The sequence below is a fragment of the Lissotriton vulgaris genome, chromosome 2_1 (assembly GCF_964263255.1).
Source record: "Lissotriton vulgaris chromosome 2_1, aLisVul1.2, whole genome shotgun sequence".
NCBI lineage: Eukaryota > Metazoa > Chordata > Amphibia > Caudata > Salamandridae > Lissotriton > Lissotriton vulgaris.
The window spans coordinates 1,237,312,478-1,237,337,708 of NC_141687.1; the positions used below are offsets into that span (position 1 = coordinate 1,237,312,478).

General features: G+C 51.4%; 1 protein-coding gene across 1 annotated transcript in view; it reads left to right on the forward strand.

Moving 5' to 3' along the window:
• LOC147732424 (uncharacterized) overlaps positions 1 to 25,231 on the forward strand; it is a 2,559,122-nt gene that overhangs the window by 1,916,988 nt on the left and 616,903 nt on the right. The window contains exon 84 of the mRNA XM_086954262.1: positions 18,348 to 18,495. Within this exon, the coding sequence (XP_086810388.1) occupies positions 18,348 to 18,495 (148 nt within the window). The remainder of the gene's footprint in view (positions 1 to 18,347; positions 18,496 to 25,231) is intronic.

The window sequence follows — 25,231 nt, forward strand, 5'->3', positions numbered from 1 at the left end:
GTAACTTGTCATCAAATAACACTCCCAAATAGGGAAAGACCGGGACCTTTCCAAGGATATGATTTCGGCTTTAAAGATTTTTGACTGGATACCCCGTGGGATACAGGGTGACTGATTGGGCCACAGTATACTTGGAAATCAGGAGGTTAAGATTGAGGCATTGCTCCGATGTTGACAAGCCTTCCCAAAAACCGTATTGGACTTCCAATAAGATATGATTATCTGTGGCCCACAAAGATAGTCTAGATAGAAGTACTCGACCCAGGACCTTAACTACAGCATTGATAAGGGAGATTGGACGATAGGATTGCGGCTTGTCCTTGTCTCCTTTTTTATTTTATTTTTTTATTTTGTTTTAAAAGTTTTATATAGTGCTGGCTAGACCCAGAGGTATCAGAGTGCATCGCATGAGAAAATAATATAAAGCCACCATGGCATACAAGTAGATAAAAAGATAATGAAACATCATGTGAAATACACAAATCAAAATAGATATACAGGTGCAAGAGCTATACACTTCAAGTAATTAGGTAGGTGAAAATCAGGAAATGGACAAATATTACTGGACAAATATAACATGGTGATTGGAGATCAGGTGCAGGTCACAGGTTAGGACACCCAATAATAATTGGGCCAAACATGGCATACAAGTAGATAAAAGATAATGAAAACAACATGCAAAATATAAAAAATAAAATAGATAAACAAGGGACAAGAGCTATACATATCAAGTAAACAAGGGACAAGAGCTATACATATCAAGTAATTAGGTAGATGATGTTCAGGAAGTGGACAAATATTAGTGGACAAATATAAAATGGTGAAATGGAGATCAAGTGCACGTCACAGGGGAAACATCCTAAACAATGAAGTTTGAATGACGAATGGCCTGAACCACGAATCCCGAACAACGACCAATCATTTAACCACGACTTCCTTAACAACTACTTACTTAAACCACAAAACCATGTCTGCAGCCCCTCTGACATGAGTCATTCGGCAAAAGGCATGTGTCTTCATCCACGAGTCTTCATTCAACATTCTACAGATGCTTTATTTGGCGACTACGCCACCTACTGGCCAATCACGTGCTCACGTCTCCTCTCAGTCCTTCGTACTTCGTACTTTATTTCCACTATATATATATATATATAATATGTTCTGAATACATCCTGCCAATTACCAATTCCAGTAATTTATGGAAATGGAGCATGCAGGGCTGGGGAAATATTAATACAATGAGACTCTGCCTCCGACCGGGGTATAAAAATAGACCGTGACTCCTTCCCTCCTCAGCATGCTCTGTTTGGACACCAGGCTCTGCCACCCCAGCCCCGGTCTCTCAGCCCCTCCCCACACATGCAGAGATACCCTAAGACCCTCAGATGTCTCCTCCTCAGAGCGTCTTTCATCTCCAGTCCCCCCCCCCAATGAGCACCCTCCACCCTGCCTTTCGACGCTTCCCAAACCTTCCTAGCCCCACGAACAAGGCTGGATTCAGAGAGTGGAGGAGCGGCGGAGACAGGGCCCCCATTAGTGTGTAGTGTGGACCCAAGGGTCTTATGGAGACTTTTCTGGACTGGACTGGGCTGTCACAGATGGGTTTCTTGATAAGGTTTTTGGGGCAGTGAATAAGCGGCTCTACGGCAGTAAATGGAGCGTATGGAAATGAAGGCTTTATAAACATAAACATGCGGATAAAAAAGAACATAGTGGTGAAAATGAGTAAAGAGCAATTTAAATATATTTCGTGGTTTAGGAACTCGTAAACAATGTAGTTGTTCGGCATTCCTCGTTGTTTAGCCTTCGTGGTTAAGGAATTTGTGGTTTAGGAAGTAGTTGTTCAATCATACATCCCGTCACAGGTTAGGATCTGCATTAACAACTGAAGAGGTGGATTGTGAGGTCTTTTTTTAAGCTGAAATAGGAAGGGTTACAGCGCAGGTTTTTTAGGAGGGCATTCCAGATGACAGGGGCATTACCAGAGAAGGAGCGTGATTATGTGGCTTTCTTTTTATGCAGTGGTGGGGTTAGGAGGAGGGTGTTGGTGCTTCTCAGAGGTCGTGTGGTGCCGGCAATGAGGAGTGTTTTGGTGGAGGATTTTATCAGTACTGCAGGCAGTTTTGTAGGCAGATCTGCCTTCAATAGGGAGCCATTTAAGAGATTTGAGAGCCGGTGATAGATGATCAAAGCGTTTGCAGTGTTTGATGAGCCTGTCTGCAAGGTTGAGCACAGCTTTGATTGGAGCAAGGGGAATCCGTCGAGGATGGCGTTACCATAATCAATACATGAAAGAGCAAGTGACTGAACTACAAGTTTAAAGTCATCGGTATGTATGAAGGGTTTGATTTTCTTGAGGTGACGGAGAGTGAAGAGGGATCCTTTAGCAGAGTTTTGATGTCGACGTTAAGGGTTAGGGTGTTGTCGATAGAAATACCAAGAGATTTGACGGAGTTGGACAGGGTGAGTAAGCAGTTGAGTGCGTTAAGGTCAGAGATCTAGGTTTGAGCAGGGAGAGGGTTATTTTTTGTGGAGAAGAGAATGATTTCGGTTTTGTTAGGGTCATGTTTGAGATGGTTGGAATGGAACCATTGGATCTTGGTAAGGGTGATTCGATTCAAAAACTTTATTCGATCATTGATTAATAATCATAAAAGTACATACATACATAAGTAATAAAACATGAGGGTACAGCAGGTTTTAAGTTAATCACATATCAAAAAAGGGTGCTTTTCCTCAAGCTTATCGATTTTAAAATATATACAGCAGTAAAAAAACAGATGTCCTGTGAATTAAGTCCAAATAAAAGCCCCATGGCCGATACAATAGTGGATACATTATATTTTTTGAAAAGCGGTTTCAGATATACTTTTCGAAGGTGGAGATAAAGAGGGCATAACAATAAAAAATGCTCCGTACTTTGCTTTGTGGTCCCATCACACGGACAGGGGGCAGTAGTATAGGTCTTCATTACAGGATACGCAACAAGCAAATGAACAATCCCCATCCGTAATCTTGTCAATACATATTGGTGGGATCGGATAGTAACCAATTTAAGGTATCCTGAAAGCCCCATTTCTTCCTTAGTGTTTCTGTCGTAAAAAACATGTGAGGAGAACTGAGCAGTAGCTGCGTTACGCTTCACCATGCTAACCCTCAGAAATTCATGTTTAATCTCACTCTTCGGGATATCTAAAACACAAGAAGGGTTATCACGCACCGTGAGATTAAAAACATCATTAAATGTTCGGATAATATAGTTAAGCCAGGGGATGCGGGAACATTTGTCCATGTGAAGACAATCTAAAATAATCTTTCTTGTAAAACCAGTCTGTTCCTTAGCCCATATAGATCTCCATACTAACAGGGGTCTTAATCTGATCAAGTCAGATAGATGTTCTAGACCAACCTCCTGATGGATCAGCTTTGTTGAGGCAGAAGATGGTAAACACAGGAGTTTTTTGACAAATTTGTTTTCCTCAACCTGGAGCATGTTGTTATTACAATGGCCCCACACTCCTGAGCCATATAGGGCCAGAGCAACACATTTATGGCGATATTGGTACAACATGTCTGGTATCCGTCTTGAGCCTAACTTGGATGCAAACCTAAATATGCCAAAAGAACACTTGGCCATTTTGGCTCTTACATTAATCATTTCAGGTGTCCACATCCCCCCACTGTTAAAAGTGATACCCAGATAACAGAATTTGTCCACCACTTTTATAGTTTGGTCCATAACTGTGAAGGGCCTTAAGTTTTTAATTTTCTTCCCACAGGGCATTATAAAAGTTTTCGAATTATTAATTTTTAGTTTTCTCCCATTAATAAAATCTGCAAATTTATTCATAAGTTTTTGCAACCCTAGAGGGGTTTGTGAGAGCAGAACCGCGTCATCCGCGTAAAGCAATATTGGGATGGAAAAGCCGCCAGCAGACGGTGCATCTGCACTGATGGTCCGTAGTTCCGACTCGATTGCATTAATAAAAAGGGAGAAAAGAAGAGGTGCAAGGACGCATCCCTGCCTAATTCCAGAACCTACTTTAATACTGGATGTACACTCCCCCGATTGCCCGTATCGTATCTTAGCCGTCAGATTCCTATAAAGTTGGGCCAAGAAATAGATAATATCCTGTGGAGCACCCATGTCCAACAAGGTTGACCACAGAAGGCCATGGTCAACCAAGTCAAAGGCACTGGTCAGGTCGGCAAAGCAAAGGAACAACGAGCCTTGTTTAGCCCGTGTATATTTGCATATAATAAGGTCTAAATTAATGCACTGTTCTATGGTGCCTAACCCCTTGCGGAATCCGTACTGAGAATCCGCAAGGATCCCTTTATCTTCTACCCATTCCTCCAGGCGACTCAGTAATACCCTACTCATAATTTTTAGGGAAGCAGTGAGGAGAGAAATCGGGCGGTAGTTTTTTGCCTCACCCCTCTCCCCTTTTTTATACACCGGGATAATGATTGATTCCCCCCAAGTCTGTGGGGCCGCAATCATTGCAGCAGCATTAAAAACCTTTGTTAACAATGGGCTCCATATGGAAACCTCGGCTTTATAAAGGTCAACGGGTACCCCATCAGGGCCCGGCGCCTTTCCCCCCTTACTGACCCGGATGGCAGCATCCACCTCAGAGACTGTGATATTAAGAGGTATGGGGATAAAAGCCAGGGTTTCCCTATCACCCCCTACAGCTAGTCCTTCGGGGTTAAAAATACTAGTAAAATGAGCCACCCATTGTTCCTCAGATACCTGGGCAGACATTACCGGGACTTCTTCATTTTGGAGGAAGGGACTATTGACAGTGGACCAGAAGAGCTTGGTATCCTTAAGATCCACTGCCTTAGTCAGGTTGTTCCAGGCCTCTTCCCTTAGTTCCTGTTTCCTATCCCTCAGATGAATTGAGTATTCCCTTCTGAGGGTTTTAACTGCTTCCTTATCTCTGGGTTTACCCTTAAGAGCAACTTTGAGTCTTTGTAAGGATTTAGTACATTCCCTGTTAAACCATCCCCCGTTAATCCTAGGGCCCTTTGGTTTTCTTCCAGTTAAGATTTCTGCAATGTTTTTATTAATGATGTCGAAACTAGCTAGAATATCAGCATTATCCTTTTCGGGTTCGAGACAGCATTCCACCTCATCTATACAAGCAGACACAATGGTACATAGTAAATGTTCCTCATTTTGCCTACCCCATTTAATTCTAGGGCCATTGGGTCTATGTGGAACTACATCTGTCACTGCACCATGTAACGCCTTTACTTTATCCCCCCACAAGGAGAGATACATTGTTAGACAGTTATGATCGCTTAGGGCTGGGTCTACTATTACGGGTAAGGAACACAAAGCTGTAATACTGGAGGAGACAATGAGGTAGTCGATAACCGTGGCACAATTCCTACCAATAAAGGTCGGTACCGAATTGCCCTCACTGTCTACGCCAGGTAACATAATGCATAAATCCATTTTAAGCATAAGAGTGTTTAGGGATTCCCCATAAACCGAGTGTAAAAAATGGGTCTGATCTTCCCCCACCTCATCCCCATACCCACACACCCTTTTGCCAACAAATGGGCACATGTGAATGTTGAAATCTCCGCCCCACAAAATATCAAAAGACACATCACTGCGCCCATATAACCTTTCCACCTCCGCTTCAAGTTCATCAACCATATCTGTTTTTGAGTGGTTAAAGACATTGTTGTAGTGGTTTATAACTAAAACATTTCGCCCATTCCTGTGTTGTAACCACAACAACTGAGAGTGCAGACCGACGGTCCGGTGGTTTTTTACTCGAACCGGTAACCTCACAGAGAGCAATATCACCATTCCACCACTGGCTCTCCCCATGTTGGATGGCTGAGCATGGCAATTATAGGCAACATACCCATCAAGATAGACATCTTCGCCGCCCAAGTCTCCTGGAGACACAAGATGTCAAATTGGGTTATAAATTCTAACCATCCTAGACGATCTATCTTGTTATTCCACCCAGCAATATTCCAACTCGCCATCTTATATCCCCGTTCTGTTAGACTAACAGCCTCAATAGATGGTGGGGGTAAGGTGTGGACGTGGGTTACTTCCCCTGGCACGGGGTCTTCAGATAGTCGGGTCGGACTTGTACTTCCATTGGCCGGGGTAGGAGTATCTGAGTTACAGTGAAGCTGCCCAGAATTACGTGTATTACCCCCAGAGCTACAAGTAGCATTGTACCCATTGGGTGGGTTAATATCAGTTGAGCCTTTTTCCCCCGTGCCTACACCCGTGTCTCCCCCTGTGTCTCCACAGAATTCCTTATCCCCCTCCCCTGTGGCTCGATGGCATCAGTCACAGTCTTCCAGGCCACTAAACACGTCAAACCTGTTGGTGGTATCTAGGGGTGTAAAAGGTTTGAGATGATCCATTCTCCTGTGTGTTAGGGAGTTGTACCTTGGGCCTATAGTATTCCACCCATACAGATCTACAGCTATAGGTGGTTGCTTGTCGTTAAATATAGGGCCGTTATTGTAGACAGGTGGACGATATGGGTTTGAGAGCATTTGCCTCAATAACGGGGGCGGGGGGGCTCGCTGTGATTGATGATTAGGTGGGAACACCACTGAGCGAAGATAAAAATATGTTAGGGGACGGGGGGTAATAGATTTACTTCCGTGGTCAGACGGCCAGTTAAGTATAAAATGGACGGCATTCTGATCTCTAAAATTAATGACCACTATGTCTCCCTCAATATCTTTAGGTCTTCCTCCCAGCCAAGGAAGGCGGCGGACATGGACAATTTCTCCATTGATATTATTTGCAATAGGTCTGTGTAGACTTAACCAATGCGATATTTTATTTTACAACTGGGCAAAACCCTCCCGTTTGTTCTTCTCCAGCTCTGGTACCCCAGTAAGGACTACTACAAAGGGTACAGCTTCTGGTGGAAGTTCTGGAAGGGGGCCCTTGTTATAATTACCTCGAGCCGGCCGCTCGTTTCCTCTCTCTCTATTTTTATTCCCTGGGGCTTGACCAAGATTATTCCGCTGTCCATTAGACGTTACAGCCAGGGACAATGTGGGTTTACTGTTAGGTCCACCAGGGTTACTCCCTGATGTACTTCCACTCATATTATTTGAGGATTGAGGCAGAATGGTAGTCTGAACAGGGGTAGGTATAGTAGTTATAGCAAGAATACCTGATGAAGAAGGTAAAATTGGGGTTTGTATAGGGGGATTAGGCAACACTTTATTAGTCACTATCTTGGTTCCCAGTTCATGTTCTATCTTCCCAAGTCTGTCTTCTAATTTACTAAGTCTATCTACGATAGCCAGAGTATAGGTCCTCATTATAGACTCTATGCTATCGATCAAGGCCCTGTATGAAGGTTCCTGTAACGTCACCACCGCGGGGGGGCTGTCGGCGGTGGAGATGACAGGGTCGGTAAGGGGAGTTACACATGGATGCGTAGGTGATATAACTATCCTTCCTTTGTCTGTTACTTTAACCCGTCCTCCCCTAGTACTGTCGTCCTTTTTAATGCCAAAGTCTGCATGATTAATTTTCCTCTTTAGAAGGTCAGATTTTTTACGCCTTTTTGTCGGAGGAGGGCCATAGATTTTAACTGGCGTGACTTTTTTTGCCCTACTTTTAACTACTTTTGTTTGTTTAGGGATAGGGGTAATTTGTGCTTTGGTTATAACAATAGATTTTGTTGTACTGGGAGTGGTAGCAATGGTTGACAATTTACTAGTAGTGCCTAAGGGTTCAAATTCGCTCGTAGGTGTTTCCTCTCTAAATATTAGAGGGATGCTGTCCTGCGAGGGGGTGCAGATATTTTCAGTAAGAGTTCCGTCCCCTGTAGAGCTAATTAACACTGGTGACACCGGGAATGGTCTATTCTTTAGGCTTTCAACCGACCGCCGTCGCTCAGCCCGAAGTTCTTCAAGGGTGGGGGTAGTTGGAGAATCCAAGAGAGTTTTCTTAAAGTAATTATCTAATTTCCCATTTATCAAACTCACCGGCTTCTCAGGGCCAGGCAACTCCGGGGTTAGTATTTCGATTGACATAATGATTGGTAATATAATGTACCCCCCAAGCACTTGCACAATAGTCCTAGGCTGTTCAGTAATCGACCAGGGATTCTGGCCCAGTCCAGTCTCTGTGGGCCTCTGAGGGTCTCAGAGGGTCCGCCCTTAGTCCGGGCTTTGTCCCGGGTGATGTCCCGCACACGCGTCCCGCTGACGCGTAATAACTTCAGGTCTTATGCTGACTGTGGATAGAGGGGGTGGAGTCACGGGAAGAGGCGGCAGGTGTGCTCGATGGGACACGCACAGCCTGCTGGGCCTCGCAGTCCCGTCCTCCTGCACAGCAGCTCCCCACTCGATTTCCAATGCCCAACGGGGCTCCTTGCACACAGGTTCAAAGATGCCAATGCCCAACGGGGCTCCAGAAGACAGCAGGCAAAACGGATCCAAGACTCCTCTGCGAGCGGCTCCCGCGAAGCGGGGGCCGCGAGGGGTTATCAGCAGTCAGCAGGTCAGCAGGGGGTGGAGTCACGGGTCAGCAGGGGGCGGAGTCACGGGTCAGCAGGGGGCGGAGTCACGGGAAGAGGCGGCAGGTGTGCTCGATGGGACACGCACAGCCTGCTGGGCCTCGCAGTCCCGTCCTCCTGCACAGCAGCTCCCCACTCGATTTCCAATGCCCAACGGGGCTCCTTGCACACAGGTTCAAAGATGCCAATGCCCAACGGGGCTCCAGAAGACGGCAGGCAAAACGGATCCAAGACTCCTCTGCGAGCGGCTCCCGCGAAGCGGGGGCCGCGAGGGGTTATCAGCAGTCAGCAGGTCAGCAGGGGGTGGAGTCACGGGTCAGCAGGGGGCGGAGTCACGGGTCAGCAGGGGGCGGAGTCACGGGAAGAGGCGGCAGGTGTGCTCGATGGGACACGCACAGCCTGCTGGGCCTCGCAGTCCCGTCCTCCTGCACAGCAGCTCCCCACTCGATTTCCAATGCCCAACGGGGCTCCTTGCACACAGGTTCAAAGATGCCAATGCCCAACGGGGCTCCAGAAGACAGCAGGCAAAACGGATCCAAGACTCCTCTGCGAGCGGCTCCCGCGAAGCGGGGGCCGCGAGGGGTTATTAGCAGTCAGCAGGTCAGCAGGGGGCGGAGTCACGGGTCAGCAGGGGGCGGAGTCACGGGTCAGCAGGGGGCGGAGTCACGGGAAGAGGCGGCAGGTGTGCTCGATGGGACACGCACAGCCTGCTGGGCCTCGCAGTCCCGTCCTCCTGCACAGCAGCTCCCCACTCGATTTCCAATGCCCAACGGGGCTCCTTGCACACAGGTTCAAAGATGCCAATGCCCAACGGGGCTCCAGAAGACAGCAGGCAAAACGGATCCAAGACTCCTCTGCGAGCGGCTCCCGCGAAGCGGGGGCCGCGAGGGGTTATCAGCAGTCAGCAGGTCAGCAGGGGGTGGAGTCACGGGTCAGCAGGGGGCGGAGTCACGGGTCAGCAGGGGGCGGAGTCACGGGAAGAGGCGGCAGGTGTGCTCGATGGGACACGCACAGCCTGCTGGGCCTCGCAGTCCCGTCCTCCTGCACAGCAGCTCCCCACTCGATTTCCAATGCCCAACGGGGCTCCTTGCACACAGGTTCAAAGATGCCAATGCCCAACGGGGCTCCAGAAGACAGCAGGCAAAACGGATCCAAGACTCCTCTGCGAGCGGCTCCCGCGAAGCGGGGGCCGCGAGGGGTTATCAGCAGTCAGCAGGTCAGCAGGGGGCGGAGTCACGGGTCAGCAGGGGGCGGAGTCACGGGTCAGCAGGGGGCGGAGTCACGGGAAGAGGCGGCAGGTGTGCTCGATGGGACACGCACAGCCTGCTGGGCCTCGCAGTCCCGTCCTCCTGCACAGCAGCTCCCCACTCGATTTCCAATGCCCAACGGGGCTCCTTGCACACAGGTTCAAAGATGCCAATGCCCAACGGGGCTCCAGAAGACAGCAGGCAAAACGGATCCAAGACTCCTCTGCGAGCGGCTCCCGCGAAGCGGGGGCCGCGAGGGGTTATCAGCAGTCAGCAGGTCAGCAGGGGGTGGAGTCACGGGTCAGCAGGGGGCGGAGTCACGGGTCAGCAGGGGGCGGAGTCACGGGAAGAGGCGGCAGGTGTGCTCGATGGGACACGCACAGCCTGCTGGGCCTCGCAGTCCCGTCCTCCTGCACAGCAGCTCCCCACTCGATTTCCAATGCCCAACGGGGCTCCTTGCACACAGGTTCAAAGATGCCAATGCCCAACGGGGCTCCAGAAGACAGCAGGCAAAACGGATCCAAGACTCCTCTGCGAGCGGCTCCCGCGAAGCGGGGGCCGCGAGGGGTTATCAGCAGTCAGCAGGTCAGCAGGGGGCGGAGTCACGGGTCAGCAGGGGGCGGAGTCACGGGTCAGCAGGGGGCGGAGTCACGGGAAGAGGCGGCAGGTGTGCTCGATGGGACACGCACAGCCTGCTGGGCCTCGCAGTCCCGTCCTCCTGCACAGCAGCTCCCCACTCGATTTCCAATGCCCAACGGGGCTCCTTGCACACAGGTTCAAAGATGCCAATGCCCAACGGGGCTCCAGAAGACAGCAGGCAAAACGGATCCAAGACTCCTCTGCGAGCGGCACCCGCGAAGCGGGGGCCGCGAGGGGTTATCAGCAGTCAGCAGGTCAGCAGGGGGCGGAGTCACGGGTCAGCAGGGGGCGGAGTCACGGGTCAGCAGGGGGCGGAGTCACGGGAAGAGGCGGCAGGTGTGCTCGATGGGACACGCACAGCCTGCTGGGCCTCGCAGTCCCGTCCTCCTGCACAGCAGCTCCCCACTCGATTTCCAATGCCCAACGGGGCTCCTTGCACACAGGTTCAAAGATGCCAATGCCCAACGGGGCTCCAGAAGACAGCAGGCAAAACGGATCCAAGACTCCTCTGCGAGCGGCTCCCGCGAAGCGGGGGCCGCGAGGGGTTATCAGCAGTCAGCAGGTCAGCAGGGGGCGGAGTCACGGGTCAGCAGGGGGCGGAGTCACGGGTCAGCAGGGGGCGGAGTCACGGGAAGAGGCGACAGGTGTGCTCGATGGGACACGCACAGCCTGCTGGGCCTCGCAGTCCCGTCCTCCTGCACAGCAGCTCCCCACTCGATTTCCAATGCCCAACGGGGCTCCTTGCACACAGGTTCAAAGATGCCAATGCCCAACGGGGCTCCAGAAGACAGCAGGCAAAACGGATCCAAGACTCCTCTGCGAGCGGCTCCCGCGAAGCGGGGGCCGCGAGGGGTTATCAGCAGTCAGCAGGTCAGCAGGGGGTGGAGTCACGGGTCAGCAGGGGGCGGAGTCACGGGTCAGCAGGGGGCGGAGTCACGGGAAGAGGCGGCAGGTGTGCTCGATGGGACACGCACAGCCTGCTGGGCCTCGCAGTCCCGTCCTCCTGCACAGCAGCTCCCCACTCGATTTCCAATGCCCAACGGGGCTCCTTGCACACAGGTTCAAAGATGCCAATGCCCAACGGGGCTCCAGAAGACAGCAGGCAAAACGGATCCAAGACTCCTCTGCGAGCGGCTCCCGCGAAGCGGGGGCCGCGAGGGGTTATCAGCAGTCAGCAGGTCAGCAGGGGGTGGAGTCACGGGTCAGCAGGGGGCGGAGTCACGGGTCAGCAGGGGGCGGAGTCACGGGAAGAGGCGGCAGGTGTGCTCGATGGGACACGCACAGCCTGCTGGGCCTCGCAGTCCCGTCCTCCTGCACAGCAGCTCCCCACTCGATTTCCAATGCCCAACGGGGCTCCTTGCACACAGGTTCAAAGATGCCAATACCCAACGGGGCTCCAGAAGACAGCAGGCAAAACGGATCCAAGACTCCTCTGCGAGCGGCACCCGCGAAGCGGGGGCCGCGAGGGGTTATCAGCAGTCAGCAGGTCAGCAGGGGGCGGAGTCACGGGTCAGCAGGGGGCGGAGTCACGGGTCAGCAGGGGGCGGAGTCACGGGAAGAGGCGGCAGGTGTGCTCGATGGGACACGCACAGCCTGCTGGGCCTCGCAGTCCCGTCCTCCTGCACAGCAGCTCCCCACTCGATTTCCAATGCCCAACGGGGCTCCTTGCACACAGGTTCAAAGATGCCAATGCCCAACGGGGCTCCAGAAGACAGCAGGCAAAACGGATCCAAGACTCCTCTGCGAGCGGCTCCCGCGAAGCGGGGGCCGCGAGGGGTTATCAGCAGTCAGCAGGTCAGCAGGGGGCGGAGTCACGGGTCAGCAGGGGGCGGAGTCACGGGTCAGCAGGGGGCGGAGTCACGGGAAGAGGCGGCAGGTGTGCTCGATGGGACACGCACAGCCTGCTGGGCCTCGCAGTCCCGTCCTCCTGCACAGCAGCTCCCCACTCGATTTCCAATGCCCAACGGGGCTCCTTGCACACAGGTTCAAAGATGCCAATGCCCAACGGGGCTCCAGAAGACAGCAGGCAAAACGGATCCAAGACTCCTCTGCGAGCGGCTCCCGCGAAGCGGGGGCCGCGAGGGGTTATCAGCAGTCAGCAGGTCAGCAGGGGGCGGAGTCACGGGTCAGCAGGGGGCGGAGTCACGGGTCAGCAGGGGGCGGAGTCACGGGAAGAGGCGGCAGGTGTGCTCGATGGGACACGCACAGCCTGCTGGGCCTCGCAGTCCCGTCCTCCTGCACAGCAGCTCCCCACTCGATTTCCAATGCCCAACGGGGCTCCTTGCACACAGGTTCAAAGATGCCAATGCCCAACGGGGCTCCAGAAGACAGCAGGCAAAACGGATCCAAGACTCCTCTGCGAGCGGCTCCCGCGAAGCGGGGGCCGCGAGGGGTTATCAGCAGTCAGCAGGTCAGCAGGGGGCGGAGTCACGGGTCAGCAGGGGGCGGAGTCACGGGTCAGCAGGGGGCGGAGTCACGGGAAGAGGCGGCAGGTGTGCTCGATGGGACACGCACAGCCTGCTGGGCCTCGCAGTCCCGTCCTCCTGCACAGCAGCTCCCCACTCGATTTCCAATGCCCAACGGGGCTCCTTGCACACAGGTTCAAAGATGCCAATGCCCAACGGGGCTCCAGAAGACAGCAGGCAAAACGGATCCAAGACTCCTCTGCGAGCGGCTCCCGCGAAGCGGGGGCCGCGAGGGGTTATCAGCAGTCAGCAGGTCAGCAGGGGGCGGAGTCACGGGTCAGCAGGGGGCGGAGTCACGGGTCAGCAGGGGGCGGAGTCACGGGAAGAGGCGGCAGGTGTGCTCGATGGGACACGCACAGCCTGCTGGGCCTCGCAGTCCCGTCCTCCTGCACAGCAGCTCCCCACTCGATTTCCAATGCCCAACGGGGCTCCTTGCACACAGGTTCAAAGATGCCAATGCCCAACGGGGCTCCAGAAGACAGCAGGCAAAACGGATCCAAGACTCCTCTGCGAGCGGCTCCCGCGAAGCGGGGGCCGCGAGGGGTTATCAGCAGTCAGCAGGTCAGCAGGGGGCGGAGTCACGGGTCAGCAGGGGGCGGAGTCACGGGTCAGCAGGGGGCGGAGTCACGGGAAGAGGCGACAGGTGTGCTCGATGGGACACGCACAGCCTGCTGGGCCTCGCAGTCCCGTCCTCCTGCACAGCAGCTCCCCACTCGATTTCCAATGCCCAACGGGGCTCCTTGCACACAGGTTCAAAGATGCCAATGCCCAACGGGGCTCCAGAAGACAGCAGGCAAAACGGATCCAAGACTCCTCTGCGAGCGGCTCCCGCGAAGCGGGGGCCGCGAGGGGTTATCAACAGTCAGCAGGTCAGCAGGGGGTGGAGTCACGGGTCAGCAGGGGGCGGAGTCACGGGTCAGCAGGGGGCGGAGTCACGGGAAGAGGCGGCAGGTGTGCTCGATGGGACACGCACAGCCTGCTGGGCCTCGCAGTCCCGTCCTCCTGCACAGCAGCTCCCCACTCGATTTCCAATGCCCAACGGGGCTCCTTGCACACAGGTTCAAAGATGCCAATGCCCAACGGGGCTCCAGAAGACAGCAGGCAAAACGGATCCAAGACTCCTCTGCGAGCGGCTCCCGCGAAGCGGGGGCCGCGAGGGGTTATCAGCAGTCAGCAGGTCAGCAGGGGGTGGAGTCACGGGTCAGCAGGGGGCGGAGTCACGGGTCAGCAGGGGGCGGAGTCACGGGAAGAGGCGGCAGGTGTGCTCGATGGGACACGCACAGCCTGCTGGGCCTCGCAGTCCCGTCCTCCTGCACAGCAGCTCCCCACTCGATTTCCAATGCCCAACGGGGCTCCTTGCACACAGGTTCAAAGATGCCAATGCCCAACGGGGCTCCAGAAGACAGCAGGCAAAACGGATCCAAGACTCCTCTGCGAGCGGCACCCGCGAAGCGGGGGCCGCGAGGGGTTATCAGCAGTCAGCAGGTCAGCAGGGGGCGGAGTCACGGGTCAGCAGGGGGCGGAGTCACGGGAAGAGGCGGCAGGTGTGCTCGATGGGACACGCACAGCCTGCTGGGCCTCGCAGTCCCGTCCTCCTGCACAGCAGCTCCCCACTCGATTTCCAATGCCCAACGGGGCTCCTTGCACACAGGTTCAAAGATGCCAATGCCCAACGGGGCTCCAGAAGACAGCAGGCAAAACGGATCCAAGACTCCTCTGCGAGCGGCTCCCGCGAAGCGGGGGCCGCGAGGGGTTATCAGCAGTCAGCAGGTCAGCAGGGGGCGGAGTCACGGGTCAGCAGGGGGCGGAGTCACGGGTCAGCAGGGGGCGGAGTCACGGGAAGAGGCGGCAGGTGTGCTCGATGGGACACGCACAGCCTGCTGGGCCTCGCAGTCCCGTCCTCCTGCACAGCAGCTCCCCACTCGATTTCCAATGCCCAACGGGGCTCCTTGCACACAGGTTCAAAGATGCCAATGCCCAACGGGGCTCCAGAAGACAGCAGGCAAAACGGATCCAAGACTCCTCTGCGAGCGGCTCCCGCGAAGCGGGGGCCGCGAGGGGTTATCAGCAGTCAGCAGGTCAGCAGGGGGCGGAGTCACGGGTCAGCAGGGGGCGGAGTCACGGGTCAGCAGGGGGCGGAGTCACGGGAAGAGGCGGCAGGTGTGCTCGATGGGACACGCACAGCCTGCTGGGCCTCGCAGTCCCGTCCTCCTGCACAGCAGCTCCCCACTCGATTTCCAATGCCCAACGGGGCTCCTTGCACACAGGTTCAAAGATGCCAATGCCCAACGGGGCTCCAGAAGACAGCAGGCAAAACGGATCCAAGACTCCTCTGCGAGCGGCTCCCGCGAAGCGGGGGCCGCGAGGGGTTATCAGCAGTCAGCAGGTCAGCAGGGGGTGGAGTCACGGGTCAGCAGGGGGCGGAGTCACGGGTCAGCAGGGGGCGGAGTCACGGGAAGAGGCGGCAGGTGTGCTCGATGGGACACGCACAGCCTGCTGGGCCTCGCAGTCCCGTCCTCCTGCACAGCAGCTCCCCACTCGATTTCCAGTGCCCAACGGGGCTCCTTGCACACAGGTTCAAAGATGCCAATGCCCAACGGGGCTCCAGAAGACAGCAGGCAAAACGGATCCAAGACTCCTCTGCAAGCGGCCCCGCGAAGCGGGGGCCGCGAGGGGTTATCAGCAGTCAGCAGGTCAGCAGGGGGCGGAGTCACGGGTCAGCAGGGGGCGGAGTCATGGGTCAGCAGGGGGCGGAGTCACGGGAAGAGGCGGCAGGTGTGCTCGATGGGACACGCACAGCCTGCTGGGCCTCGCAGTCCCGTCCTCCTGCACAGCAGCTCCCCACTCGATTTCCAATGCCCAACGGGGCTCCTTGCACACAGGTTCAAAGATGCCAATGCCCAACGGGGCTCCAGAAGACAGCAGGCAAAACGGATCCAAGACTCCTCTGCGAGCGGCTCCCGCGAAGCGGGGACCGCGAGGGGTTATCAGCAGTCAGCAGGTCAGCAGGGGGCGGAGTCACGGGTCAGCAGGGGGCGGAGTCACGGGTCAGCAGGGGGCGGAGTCACGGGAAGAGGCGGCAGGTGTGCTCGATGGGACACGCACAGCCTGCTGGGCCTCGCAGTCCCGTCCTCCTGCACAGCAGCTCCCCACTCGATTTCCAATGCCCAACGGGGCTCCTTGCACACAGGTTCAAAGATGCCAATGCCCAACGGGGCTCCAGAAGACAGCAGGCAAAACGGATCCAAGACTCCTCTGCGAGCGGCTCCCGCGAAGCGGGGGCCGCGAGGGGTTATCAGCAGTCAGCAGGTCAGCAGGGGGCGGAGTCACGGATCAGCAGGGGGCGGAGTCACGGGTCAGCAGGGGGCGGAGTCACGGGAAGAGGCGGCAGGTGTGCTCGATGGGACACGCACAGCCTGCTGGGCCTCGCAGTCCCGTCCTCCTGCACAGCAGCTCCCCACTCGATTTCCAATGCCCAACGGGGCTCCTTGCACACAGGTTCAAAGATGCCAATGCCCAACGGGGCTCCAGAAGACAGCAGGCAAAACGGATCCAAGACTCCTCTGCGAGCGGCATCTTGGTAAGGGTGTTGTTCAGGTGTAAGATGTCAGCATGAGTTTTAATCTTGTAATAGATTTGGGTGTCATCGGAGTAGAGATGGTAGTTGATACCTGCTTGTTTAAGAATGAGGCTGAAGAGTTCCATAAAGAAGTTAAATATGGAGGGAGAGAGAATAGATCCTTGGGGGACTCCAAGGGAGACATGAGTGGAGTTAGAAAGACAGTTTTGAATTTTGATTTGCTGAGTTCGGTGTTGTAGGTAGGAGATGAACCATTTGTAGGCCAAAACGGGTCCTAAGGACATTAAGTAGGGCTGAATGGTTGACTGTATCGAACGCTGTAGAGAGATCAAGGAGGATAAGAAGGAAGGTCTCGCCATTATCAAGTGAGTGGTGGATGTCATGGACAACATTGAGCATTGGCGTTTCGGTGCTGCAGCCTTTCTTGAAGCCTGATTGAAAGGGGTCGAGTAGGTTGAAGTTTTCGATGTGTTTGTCTAGTTGTAGTAGGACACATTTTTCAAGGACCTTTGAGAGAAGGGGGAGGTTAGTGATGGGGCCGAGATTGTTTAGGTCATTGGGGTCAGCATTGGGGTTTTTGATTATCGGAGAGATTTGTCCAAGTTGAAGGGAGGTGGGGACACAGCCAGTGAAGAGAGAAGTGTTGATGAATGTGGTCCAATATGGGGTGATGATGTGCTTAAGGGCAGGGACAAGGTTAGAGGGTAAGGGGTCTTTTGTGTTGGAGGACAGTTTAAGATTGCCATTTATTTTAAGGACTTCTAGGTCAGTCATGGGGAGGAAGTTGAGTAAGGAGGCATTGTTCTTTAATTGCAAGTTAGGGGAGTTGGGTTCTGGAGATGTGGTAGGGGATAGGTGTGGGGAGTGGTTAGAGGGGGTGAGGAAGTAGGTGGGTAAGGAGAGTCGCTGGGGAGAGCCCTTCTTCCTTAAGGACCGCAAGTAACTTAAGGATGGCAAAGGGGCAAAAGGTCTGGATGCCAGCTGATCAGCTTCCGGGAGACTTTTGACCTTAGCATTCTGGGCACTGACAAATCCTTGATTCATCGGTTGCAGATCATCCAAAAAGCAGCCACCTGCCTTTTTTCCAGCTGCCTAGATTTGTTTCTGTCACTCCCTTACTCCACAAATTACATTGGCTCAAGGTTGACAAACATATTAAATTCAAGGCCTTATGTTCCATGTTTAGAGCTAGACACAGACTCTCCCCTTCTTACATCCAAGCTCTGGTGTCTGCTTATGTCCCCACCCAATCGCTGAGATTAGCCAACCTTGCACTGTTTACCAAGCACTGTTTACCATGCCTAGGTTTCGTTGGGCTCATATTAAGTGGCGCCCCTTCTCCCTTTTAGGACCAAAACTCTGGATTTCTCTTCTGTTAGCTCTCAGGAACTGTAACTCGTTGCCTACTTTCCGTAAAAACCTAAAAAACACGCTTTTCAATTGCCCTGACTGAGCCCGTGTCACCTGGTATGTTGCTGTGTCTCCAGTTTGTCTTAGCATCTCTGCTTAGTGCCTGCCTCTAGCACCGGGAGATCCCTTTGGGGTAGCTGCGTGCTGTACAAGCTTCTTAAATTAAATTAGAATTTCACAGTGTCTTTCCCTTTTATTGTTGGTCTTTGTTGAAAAGCCCCAAGTATTCTTTCTGAATACCACTTTTATCTTACCTCCACTCCATGTGAAGGTCAGGAATTTAGGGGTGTGCGAAATTATAATTTCTCTGCAGATGTTTTGTCAGGGTGACATTCGTGACTTTTGCAACACTGTCTGGAGGTGAAATTTCCTTCTGTTTTTAAAGAATTGTTTAACCTGAATAAACTTCGCTTATATGTCACGTATTTCTGTTGGCAACGAATCCCGATGACTATATCTCCAATTTCCACAGGTGTCATTGTAGACAGTACATCTCAGCTGAGGAACTCTGCGACTCGTTTTGCATGAGGAACGCTCCTCGTCTCTCCATGCACCGTGGCACCAACAACGATTTCCTGCTGCGAGTAGAAGAAAGAGAGCAGAGGCGCAGTACAGAAATGGTAAGCGTGAGCGTGCCGGGACAAGCAGTTAAATTTGTATTCATGCCCCCTATATCAGGCTAGCATGTTCGCCTGCGCCATGCCGCTTGATTGCCTACCTGAACACATCTTAGTAAATGTCGAGCTCCTTTACCTTAGTGCAGAGTTCTTCAATCTGTACGGCGCGCCCCCCTGGGGGGGGGGTGACACCATCCCAGGGGGTGCGCGCACTCCATGCCAATCTGACCTTTGTTCCCTGCAAGTCTTCTTGGAGGACTCCCTGTGTGGAAGGGGGAGGGAGGGGAGATCGATGAGGCACGAGGTGCCTGTACTTTTGTCTTGTTAACTGTCACAGGAAGGGGTTAATTACAGAGCTGACAGCTTCAGCTGCAGTGGGAGGCAAGGAGTCTCCTCTGCTAAAACAAAAACAAACAGACAGGCTTTCGGTTTTAGCAGAAAAAAATCCTTGCCTCACACTGCAGCTGAAGCTGTCAGCTCTGTGAATTAACCCCCTCCTGGGAGAGTTAGCTCTTCTCAGAGCAGAGACAACGTTTCCAGAGAAGCTTAAGGCATGGGCAAAGTGGGCTCTGGCCCAGGGCCCCAGCCTTTCAAAGGGGGTGGGGGTGTTTGAAAGAGCCAGCTCTGTTCAACAGTCTTGCCTCATGACCTTGAATCATTTTTAAACACAATGTTGTAAATAGCGTTTTTCAATCATTCATTTTTAAAGTGTAAAAGTCTATTACAGACATTTTGCAGACAAAAGGTGTTTATGCGTCATGCGACATCCATATAAAAAGTATACATGACCTCGCATATGAGAAATAGAAGGGTGTGACAGATTATTTGCAGTAATATTAGTGAACTGCTGTTGTGTTACACACTGAAAACACACATCACGAACCCTGAATATCCAATGTACACACATTTAGTATTTGACCAAAGAAGGCATGAAAGAGCTGAGACTGGATCATAAAATCAAAGCTGGTCTTAACAGGGGCCCCAAAAATACATTTGGCCCACAGGCCCCAAAATCCTTAAAACATCCCTGAAAGTTTCTTTTAAAAATACACAGGCAGGTGCGCCAAATGCCAGCCAGCCATGTGTTGTTTAAACAGCATGCAAATTGCTAAATATGGTTATAAATAAGAAGTATGTATTCATTTGTAATGTTAACGAGCTCCCGGTCCCCCCTTCTTTTTGTTGATTCATTTGTAATGTGATTTTTCTATCTTTGTTCCCTTTTATTATCAGTCCTGGATCATTCATGCAGCTCTAGAAAACAATTAAAAGTTCTTTCTATTTATATTTGCTGTTCAAAGTATGCGCAGACAAGTGCTGAAAATACAGCTTTAGGTAACTGCTTATTTTTATACTATCTGTGACATCAAAATAATTAGTTGGCAACCCTAGTTATAAGACTGGAAGTTTGTTGAGGGATCAGCACATTATTTATTTCCTCCACCCTGATCCCTGGTTACTGCCATAATATCAATAGTTTAACACATTTGAAATCCTATGCTGCTGTCAATAACATGCTGAGTTACTTCAAGTGTCTGGGATTGCACCCTGCATTCAGACCACTTGCTCCTCATTCTCACCCTTCACTCTCACCCAGCACTCACACTGATCCCGATGCACTCACATCATTCACCCACTAACCCTCCACTCACAGTGATCACTCTGCACTCACAGCGATCACAATGTGCTCACACTGCTCACCCTGCACTCCCACTGATCACCTTGTTTTCACACCATTCACCTACTTACACTCCACTCACAGTGATCACTCTGCACTCACAATGCACTTGCGCTGTTCACCCTGTACCTCACCCTGCAGTCACACGAGCACACTACTCAACCCTCACTTTGGGAGAAAATGCTATCAAAACTCTCTTACCTTTCAGCTCGTCCTATTTACGTGAGATTGGGTTCTCAGCACTTGCGGTATTAAAGACTAAGTACCGTTCAAGACTGGATGTGGAGCACAACTTGAGGATGGCAGAAGCAAAAATCCATCCACAGATTGACCGTCTCTGAAAAACAGGCTCACCTGTCACATTTATGTTGGTGGTGTTATTATTAATCCACCTCATGTGTAAAACAAAGAATCCTAGTAAAAACAATTTGCACACTTTGTATCTTGAAAAGTGGTGTTTTAAGCTGTGCAATACGCCTCTGTCATTTCACCACACCCACTCCCGAACCTGCAGTTTACTAAACACTCTTATTGTATTGAATGTTATTCGCTGAATATTCCCGGAATGTGCGCGTGGCGGTCGAGTCCAGGAATTTCTGTCAGGTGGTGGGGGGGCCCAACATCTAAAAAAAATTCAGCTGCGGGGCTCAACCTACAAACGTTTGAAGACCTCTGCCTTAGTGTATGCCCCCATTAGGCCCCCCTGTTGTTTTTATAGTTCATATTAAGAATGCACTAGGGACAGCGTAATGTGCACTCATTTTTTTTTTAAATTATTTTATACGCCTTTTATTTATTAAATTAAATGTTGACTCACTAGCAGCATTATGATGAAATTCAGAAAATGCCCACACGTTTTGCCCGGGATAAAGGCCTGGCCACACCCTTCCCTTCGACGTCTTGCCCTGCTTCGCTACTATCTTGGTTGCACACTATTGCCACTTTCGTGTCCTGTAACCTAACGTTTGCTTTTGTAATCTGTTCCCTTGTAATTTCCCCCTCATGTATCATTACCGTTTCTATTGTGAAGCGCTCTGACACCTTCGCGCTCTGACACCTTCGAGTAAAGTCTGCGCTATACACAATCGCGTGAATAAATAATTGACCCCCTGCCGAAGGCCCGCATCATTACCGTTTCTATTGTGAAGCGCTCTAACACCTTCGGGTAAAGTCCGCGCTATACACAATCGCGTAAATAAATAATTGACCCCCTGCCGAAGGCCACATCTCCCGAATACAGCACCACCTCTGCGCACCCGGGCCACGCTTCCCCATTGTGTATGATCTTTCCTTGCAACTAACGAGCCGCCATACATTCGCTACGCTAAGGCCTCTCACCTCACAGATCGCACCGGCGCCGCAACAGATCGGCACCAGCCCCACCGGACCTGTCCTGCACAACTGTTGATCCGGCTAGCCTTTCCTGCAATCCCCCCCGAGGCGAGAGACGAAAGAGGTCTGCTCCCTGGGGAGCAGTAATTTTATCAACTTGGGGGAGGGCTCTTAGACGCCCACCCTGGCATCTCACCTTACTGCGAGACCCTCCCCATGACAAGCCTTGGAGAAACGAAACTCACTCTCCAGGCCCAGAAATCCCACTAAAGGCCCCCCTCCCCTAGCCGCGGGGGTGGCCTCTGAACACATTTATTTCCTTCTTCAACACTTTTCAAACAATAATTGAAAGCTTTGCATTTGTGAATGAAAGTTCCCTTGATGAAGTGCACAGTGGACTCTTGTCCTCGAGCTAGTGAGGGCCAATGCGCCTTAGAAGACAGTGGGACTCATACGTAGACCTTTATTTAGCAGGATGCCAATGAGTTGTAGTCGCATGGTTGCATTTATGTCAGGGCCCTTGCATAGGAACATCTACATTTTGAGTATACTGGAGGAATCTGCCAAAGCCTAAATTGTGCTTTGAAAAGTGTAAAATTCACAAACCGTTTTTGCGTTTCTTATTGCATTTATTTATTTTGGGGGGGGGGGGGGTCGCTTCTTTCTTTTCTTCATGGTTTTTTCAAAACGTTCTTGCTGGAGAAGCTTCTTGGCCTTTGTAAGTCTGGAAAAAAACACTGGCTAAAAGCAAAAATATAAATATGTTTGGTGTCTCAAAAAGCACACATTGCCATAGTAGTCCCTGGAACTTAAGGTAACTACTTTGCATGTGGATGTTCTCCTTGTGAGAGGGCAGAATGCTGACATTCACAGTGAAGTTAGCCAGTGGCTGAAATGGGCTGACCTACTCTTGTATGCTGTAGTGGCCAGGAGAAAAATGTGAATGATACAAAACTGACCAATAGATGAAGAGAGTTGCCTTAAATCCCATAATAGTAATAAAATCAAAATGTCTTGACTAGCGCTAGACCTAACAAACCAGAGGTCTTAGCTATTAGAAAGAAAGGTTATTGAATTTCAGGGGTTACTATAACAAACCCTGCCCTTGCATCATCGACTCCAGAAACGGTATGATCTTAGCTAGCTAGAGGTGAGGCGTATTATGTGGGGGTTCAGTAACATAGGACTATTGTCAGAGGGTGGACAGTATAACATAGGCCTCTTATTAAAATGATAAAGTTTGTATTTCAGTTTACATTTCTAATAATTTATTTTGCTTTTGTTTTATTTACTAATATATTGCCGTAGTTAAATGTTATTTCTAGAGACAGACTCATCCACATGGCAAGCTCACAGAAAACAATTTGACCCTTAACAGAGTACACAGCTCTTCAAACCTTTAGACTACCAAGACAGGAGTTCCTCGGAGGTCTGTCTGTGGAAGTAGGGAAAAAAACTCTATGCCATGCATCCCAGTGAGGGATGCAACCTTGCAGTATTGCACGGTGAAGCCATGTCATCTACTACAGATAGGATAGAATGGCGTTTAGTCCCATGGCGTGTTTGAAACTTAAGTGCTTAGAATGTCTTTTATGATTCCACTTAATTTAAGGAAGAGTAGCTGGGTAGAAAGTGGAAACAGGGAGCCATGTTTGAAAGCTGGCCTTCTCTCAACATTCTGAGATTTTCAGCAAATCACTTAATATACCCATGCCTAAAGCACACACAAATGTGAAGTGTTTTCTGGCTCTAGAGTAAAGTTCTCTAATCTCTTCAGTCCAAGTGAGTGCTATATACCACTGCAAAAAAAACCTATTCGGCGGCGTTTAGGTGCATCTCAAAAGACTTATGAGGCATGAACGTTTCTAAAAATGCCTGAGAACAAAGATTAAGAAAAGTGCCCTCGAACAGTATTGTTCACAGATTAGTCTAATAACGTAGGAATATGAAAGTCAGTCTCAGAAAGTAAAATATAGTCAGAGATCATAGGAAAAAGGCGACTCAGTACATGAGTTGGAGGCTGTACCTGTCTAAAGTCATTTTGCAGGGGGTTGGGGAATGAAGCAGTGGGAGGAGGAGGATGACAGATATAAGTATAAGGGTTTGGAGGAGGACAAGGACGACCACAGCCAAAAGGACCTGGACAAGAAAGACTGGCCCAGGGAGACCTAATGTACCAGGGTTACCAATGCCACTGGAGAACAGGAAAATAGAAAATGAGAAACAGGGCAATGAACACAGCACTTGGAATATTGGAACCAGGGTCAGAAGGATCAGGAGGGCCAAGAGGATGTGCAACCGGGAAATCTGGACCAGGTGGACAAGGGCCTGAGGGAACAGAAGGACCAGAGGTTGAAGGAACAGAAGGCCCGAACCATAATAACAGGGAGGTCAATGAGGGCCTGTGTGTAGTGACAAGGTCAAGAGCGGTGAGGACAACCAGGGCCAGGAGTAGCATTATCAGAGAACACCAGGGCTAGCAGGACCTGGAGACCCTAGATTAGAATGACCAAGGGCTTATAAAGGACAAAAAAACCTAGGCCAGTTGGGACAAGGAACGGAAGGTGCATGAGTGTCAGACTCAACAGATTCAGGGCTGACATGAACTATATGAACCAGGATAACCCACAAAATGGGATGTAGGAGGGCCAGACAGAGAGGGAGGAGGAAGACAACACCCAAAAGGACCATTACTAGGAGGACCGTGATAGAAGGGACCATGGGTAAATGGACAAGGACATGGTAGACTAGGCAAACCAGGAAACAGAGTGGACTACTGGGAGTAGGATGGGACAAGACAGCCGGCGACTAGGAAGGATTGGGAAACCAATGCCAGAGGAACTAACACCAGAAGACCCGGTACATGAATACCAGACAAAGGAGTACCACAACTAAGACCAGGGCTACATGGACATGGATCAGGGTCATGAGGATTGGAAACTGGCAAACCAGGGAACTAGATAAAACTGGGGAGCAGGATCAGGAGGATTGATGGATGAGAATTAAGGTGACGAGGTTGAAAAGGTCCAGGACTGGGAGCCTAGGAAACAGGAAACCCAGTATCAAAAGGACTATAAGTAGGAGTAAATAGGAATGGTGACCAGTTAAACCTGGAAAAACATGACCAGGAAGTTTTTAGAATAGCATGAAACAGAGGCCAAGGAACATCAGGACTTGGAAAGGCTAGGATGGTCTATGACAGGCCAAGTTATTGCAGAACCATGTGGGCAAAGAGCAGGAGGACAAGTGTCAGGATGATTAGGACCATATTGAAGAGGACAACAAAGATCAGGACCTGAAGGACCATGCAAGTATGTCCACAATACTATGATAAGCAGGAGAGGGACTAGGAAGACCGAAGGGGTGGCAGTACCAAGGGCACTTATAAGAGCAGAGTAAGTGTACTAGGTAAACTAATAGGAACATGAAAAGGAGGGCCGGAAACCGGGCTAAGAGGGTCATAATAAGCTGGATTGTTTGGTTCAGGATGCAGATTACCAAGTAAGACAGAGCAATTATTAGAAGTGACAGGAGCAGGGTGAGGAGGATCTGATGTAAATAGGCCAACCAGAATCTGGAAAACCAAACAGAATGAACAGTGGTGGCCAGGAGGACCAGAACCAAAATGATCATGCTCAGAGGGGACCAAATCGAGGAGAACCTGGATCAATGGTTGCAGTACCAGTAAGAAATATTGGACAAGGAACTGATCCAGGAGAACCAGACCAC